Genomic DNA, 6,269 nt, shown 5'->3' on the forward strand with positions numbered 1-6,269 from the left:
TGCTTAATTATTTTTAAATAGTTAATAGTTAAAATAGTTAAAAGGGGATCCGGCAGTTCGCTCGTGCTCAGTGCTGTTGGCGCCTGGTACAGCTGTCAGTGCACGTGGTGGCTGGTTGCCACAGGAGCAAAACCTAAGGTAGCCAAGAATTTTTTTATCCCTGTAGTAGTTGTATTACACTTGATGTGATGCTGTTTCTAAAGAGGGATTCTGCATTTAAAGCTGTGCTGCAGTCAGGCTGGTGGCTTTAGGAGGCTGGAGCTGTAAAGATCTGACACCTCATGTTCTTCTTCTCTTTAGCGAATGCTTCAGACCATTGCAGGGCACGGATGGAGGTCACATTCTAGTAAACCTGCTCAAAACTTACATACAGGCAAACCTGGAGCTGGCTTTAGCTTTGGTAAGAATTGCAATTTTTGAATGAAATACAGCAATTAAGGGGAAACTGAAGAGTTTTTAAAGAAATCCTATATTGCAGTTCAACTGAATTTAAAAGGAAGGTGTTTATTCTAAATAGATTTTTATTATTTTAAAAACAATTATTTGAAAATCAAAACTACTTTCCTCCTCAGCTCAGGTAAGTCAGGTATGTGTGTAGCATTTTTAAGATTTTCTTCTTTTTTTAGCTCATGTATGTCTTAAGCGTTTTTTATCGCCAAAGTGTCTTAACTCTGAACTTGTTTACAATGATAAAGTAACTTGTTTACAATGATAAAGTAACTAAATGTAGTCATAAGAAACGTTATAAAGAAATTCATCCTCATCTTGGCATGTTATATACACAAAGCAAATGCAGTGGGTCAGCAGCGAGGTGTTTGAAACGGCACAGCCAGGATCTCCAGAGGACATCTGCCTCCTTGTCTTCCTCCATGTAAACAGCACAGCGTTCTTCTTGTTTCTCCTGGTAATGCATTTCCTGTTACACAGTCCTCGCTACTCCGTTTTCAATATTTTGTGGATAATTTTGTCAGAAGTAGGTGCGTGCGTTGCAGGTGTTGACGAGAGGACGCTGGAGGGTTTCTCCCAGGAGGAAGAGGAAGATGAGCTCCTTTGCTTCCCGGACAGCCCCAGGAAGGGGTGGTTTGGGTTGTCCTGGAAGGACAGTCGTGTTTTCTCTTTTCTCATAGTCTGACAACTGGCAAAATTAAAGATAGAAGAGAGTTTATGACTACTTTTTTTTTTTCCTTTAAAATAGAGCTTACTGATGAACAGAAAGAGTTTCAAGCTACTGCTCGTAAATTCACTGTGGAGGAAATTATTCCTGTTGCTGCGCAGTATGACAGAACTGGAGAGGTAAATCTACCGTAGTGTAAGGGGAAAAACAGGCTTTTATCTTAACCTGCATAAAATGTGAAATGTTGATTGCGGTGAATCAGAAGGTGACTTTTCCCCGTCGATTTCAGTATCCTCTTCCACTTATCAAACGGGCTTGGCAGCTGGGTCTTATGAATTCACACATACCAGAAAGCTGTGGTAAGTAAACATTCTTTTTAATCTGTAAAATGAAACAAAGAAAAGCCGTTAGATGAGATTTGTATGTGCAATTATGGATTCTGTATAAAACAAGCAGTTGCATACTTGAATAATCTAATCAGTGGGCAGGGTGACACATACGAGTGTGACTAGGTGTGGATGTAATCAGGAGGCAAATCAGGCAGGTTGTGATTTAGTAATTTATGACCAGATTTTCCCACTGTGATTACAACTGCCTGATGTTCCCCTGGTGCCCTGTGTCAGCTGATTAGGCAGAGAAATTAGAAGGTTGTATTTTGTTCTAGTCTCTGGCACAGGCTGGAGCGATGGAAGAGTTTATTCCAGGAGGATGGTTTTTCAGTTCGGATGAGGTGCAGTACAGCAGTGCTTTGGCAGTGTTCAGGTGTGTGAGTAACCATGGAAAAAATGTTAGATTATTTGCTTTTTTGCATTTATATTACCTGAAGAATACATTAGGGAAGTGTCCATCACAGGCCCTTTTTTTTTTTTTTGGAAGACTAATCAGAGGGTATATCTTGTATGAAAAATTTAATAAACAAAGTTAAGGGACAAAGAGACCAAAGGAGCAATTGCGATGACTAGATTTACTCAGCCACAAATTCTAGAGAAACTGAAGGCTGAAATAGCTGGGCTACTGCAGTGTATAATCACTTGATTATTAAATAAAAAAAAATACTAGTGGCAAGTTGGACACCATTGCTTTAAAAGGTCTCCAAGCTCCAAGAGAGATCTGGGAAAGTGCATCCTAGTCAGCCTGATACACCGTCTAAATTCAGAGCAAGTAAGATGAAGTACAGAAACAGTGGAACAGATAAACATGATACACTGGAGAAGGGTTTTTGTGAAAGGAAGTCAGGTTTCGTAGTGGAAAAATTAGCAGCACAGCCTTGCTGGGTCTTGTGCTGTTTGGAATATCTATAAATAACCAGGAAAGGGTGTCAATCCTGAGGCAGGGGAGTTTACTGATACGACTAAGTTATTCGTGTAGAAAAGACACAGGTGCAAAGAGCTGCAGGAGAAGGTCACGAAATGGAATGACTGTTAAAATGGACAATGCAAGTGTAAAAAGGAAAAGTGATGCACGTGTGAAGGGAAAGAAGCAATCCGAGCTTCACAGAGAAGTCGTATCTTCTGAACTAGTTGTGGGCTCTCAAAAAAGAGATTTTTGGTTTTATAATACATAGTTCTGTGAACACCAGCATAATGATCAGAAATGGTCAAAACCATAGAATTTAAGATTGGAAGAGACCTTTAAGGGTATGAAGAAAAAAGCAGCAGGCATAAATACACTGTTGCCTGGATCCAGATTGCACTTGCCTCTTCAATTCGTTACGTAGTCAGATCCTTCCATCTCAAAAGAGTGTTGTGGCAATGGAAGAGGTTCCTAAAAGGATGACAAAGATTCCAAAAGATCTATCATCAGTGCGAGATGCAGCTTCTGTGTGAGAAATTACTGTAATGTCAGTGTCACAGAGAGTGTGAGGAGGGATGGATAGTTCTCTGTCCCTTTCAGTGTAGCTAGAAGGCACCGAATGAAACCAGCAGATGGTAGGTTCAGAATAAACGAAAGGAGATGGCTCCGTATGCCGTGTGTGGTTAATTTCTGAAACTCGTTGCCCCTGGATGATGTTCATGCTAAAATTTTACATAGATTGGAAAGAGACTGGGCAAATTCACATAAGAAATACCTGTCAAGGGTTAGCATGACAAAGATGCCAAAGAGACGTACTTCTGGCTGAGGAAGTCACCTGAAGGCTCAGGAAAATATGTTTGAGGAAGTATAGTTGTATCATTATTGTATTTATATGTACTTCCCAAAGCGCTGGCTTCTGTCAGAAGCAGATTGCTGAGTTGTCTGACTAATACAGGCACTTTGGTTTTTCCCAAGTGCTGGGGTAGCTCAGGGGCCCTTTCTCTGCTTCCTGAGGACTCTTAATTCCCAAACGTAAAGAGGTCAAAAACTATGCGTGGTACATGCTTGCCACTTTGTGCAACTTCGTCCCAGGTTAATCAGACACTACCCCTGGAACTGGGAGGTCTCATTTTCAGATCATCTGTTGCTCTTCCATAGAAAGCTGGCGTGAGAGTGTCTGCTCAAACACGGTACACAATCAGCTGTACGTGAGGGAATACGTTTTTGTTAATTCATTTGTGTAAATCACTAATATGTTACAATTTAGACCTGTTTTAGTAAATTAAATCTTTCAACTGTAGGCGGTCTTGGCCTTGGCAGCTTTGAAGCGTGCCTTATCACGGAAGAGTTGGGTTACGGATGTACTGGGGTTCAAACTGCCATCGAAGCAAATTCCCTGGGGGTAAGTTCTGTCTTTTCTGACATCCCTTAAACTAGAATCTGTGCACTTTAAAAAGATGGATTAATGGTGTGAATATTTGCTTTCAGCAAATGCCAGTAATCATTGCAGGAAATGAGCATCAGCAGAAAAAATACTTAGGAAGAATGACAGAAGAACCACTGATGTGTGTAAGTGTGACTCCTACACTGTAGAATGTTCTTAAACCATATTCATAATATTACTCCTTTTTTATGTTTTTTCTTTATCTCTTTTTTCCCCCTTTTTTTTTTCCCAGAAAACACCAACACATACTCACAACTTAGCCCACGTTGGTTTGTAAATAAACAGTGGCATTTACTGAGTCAGGGAATAGCTAATGAGATACATTCAATAGGCAAATAGAAGATACTACTTGGAAAATTATCCCCATCCTAAGTCACTTACCAAAAATTAATACCTTTTATTTCCCTTTCAACAGGGGGTGTAGGCGCTGGATGGGAATTAAACTCTGTTTGTAATCTTAAATATTATATAAGCAGTCCTTGTTACATAGAAAGAAGTAAAGATTCACATGCAATGCATTAATATCTGAACAACTGAGCCTCATAAAATAAAGGACACAGTAAACATAAAATGTTACTCAGTGCTCTTATTTTCACATTTTAAAGACCTTCAGCTTTCACATCAGTTTGTGAAGCCTGAGGAAGTAATGACTTAAGGGTTACAGAACAGGGTTACAGAACAGTTCTGTTTGATTAAAAGACAATGTATTATTATGGATTTATAAAGAAAATTAACCCATATGTATTTGGATTCTTGCTCAGACAGCTATTGTGGGTTTTTTCAAGTTGGATTGGTTTTGTTGTTTGTTTGGGGTTTTTTGTTTGTTTTTTACTTTAATGTTTTGGGTTTTACCATGCAGTTCACTTAACCCTTTTACAGATCAGTTTGATGCACATAGTCTGCAGTAACTTGTGGTTGCCTAAAAATAGAACTTTTATTCCTCAAGATTTTGCATTTTATTTCCCTTTAGGCTTACTGTGTGACAGAGCCTGGAGCAGGCTCTGATGTGGCTGGAATAAAAACAAAGGCTGAAAAGAAGGGGGATGAATATGTTATTAACGGTCAGAAGATGTGGATCACAAACGGTGGGAAAGCAAACTGGTGTGTTCACTGTTAACTTGTATTTTCTGCGGTTGTGTTCTATCGTGGCTCCCCCCTCCGCCCAAGGTTGAATTCTTTAAAGATCTGATATAAATCTGAATGCTCATTGTGTTTCAACACGCTGGACTTTGATCTCCACCAGTTCATAAGGATATAAGAAGGTGATCTCAGTGCTGTGCCTAACAAGGAAAATGAGTGATGACATGGCAACCCCTCACTCAAGAAAGGCTCTTGAATCTTGCTGCTGTCAAATGACACCAACCCGCGTGTTCGTCAGGGCAGGGCAGCAGCAGCGTGCTTTTACCTTGCACAGTACTCCAGCGGCTCACATCGCCAGCTGCCTTGGTGTGTAGCTCTGGTGACTGAGGTCAGCTGCTCCTGATTCTCCTGGAAACACCTCTTGCTTCCAGGGAAGCCAGAAGCACTGCTGGATTGTGGTGTTACATTCTGTTTTCTGAAGGGAAGACGTCTTGCAGCTGTCAAAGATCCAGATGTTGCTGTGGTGTCTGTGGACCGTGCTTTACAATATAAAACTCTTTCATCACGTCTTGCATCACACTGATTCACAACACACAAATTAATTCAACTCAAAAAACTTGACACGTTTATCCAAATGCTGAATTTTCTAGTTATTTATTTCCTTGTTCAAGGCAGATCCATCAATCTCCCAGATATCTTTTGACATTATTGAACACCATACTTGTGATTTACAACCATTTAATTTCTAAGAGAAATACTTATTTACAAGTTATACTTAGAATAACAAAATTAAGACCTTTGAAATCAGGTGGTAATACAACATTTTCCATGCAAGAATGTATTTCCTAGGCATTAATTTTTATTTACGTGCTGTGAATAGGTTTCTTTTTGTACTGTTCCCAAAGCTGATAATATCATAAAGACTTACAATACATGGAAAAAAAAAATATTTGCAGGTTGATCTGAAGTAGTTTTATTAAATTATGTGAGATCTTCAATCTTTGAAACTTCCTCTCTCTCACTCCCTCTCAGTTTATTTTTGGGAGGGGCAAGAAAAAAGGGTTGTTAAATGACAGAGTTCATTACATGGTAGAAATGCACATAAAAACACATAAAATGCTAGCTAGTAAAGTATCTGGTGGTTCATTGTGAGGATAAACTCCATCCCTCCTTTTTGTTTCACACTAGGTATTTTTTGCTGGCTCGTACCAACCCAGATCCAGGAACTCCTGCAAGCAAAGCCTTCACTGGATTCATTGTGGAAGCAGATAGCCCTGGAATCCAAATTGGAAGAAAGGTGAAGACCTTATCTCTCATGTGACAAGCCAGGAACTATTG

The 6,269-nt window shown here is 39.7% G+C and overlaps 1 protein-coding gene across 1 annotated transcript; it reads left to right on the forward strand.

Moving 5' to 3' along the window:
- Nucleotides 1-303: 303 nt before the first annotated feature.
- On the forward strand, nt 304-6,228 carry LOC104459063 (medium-chain specific acyl-CoA dehydrogenase, mitochondrial-like; the record flags this gene model as incomplete). The annotated part of the gene is made up of 7 exons (XM_010085335.1): nt 304-400; nt 1,196-1,293; nt 1,404-1,473; nt 3,709-3,809; nt 3,896-3,976; nt 4,822-4,952; nt 6,120-6,228. Coding segments are annotated over exons 1-7 (687 nt in total), but the record flags the coding sequence as incomplete, so codon positions are not given.
- Nucleotides 6,229-6,269: the final 41 nt, after the last annotated feature.

The sequence above is a fragment of the Pterocles gutturalis genome, unplaced genomic scaffold (assembly GCF_000699245.1).
Source record: "Pterocles gutturalis isolate BGI_N339 unplaced genomic scaffold, ASM69924v1 scaffold52950, whole genome shotgun sequence".
Lineage (NCBI taxonomy): Eukaryota > Metazoa > Chordata > Aves > Pterocliformes > Pteroclidae > Pterocles > Pterocles gutturalis.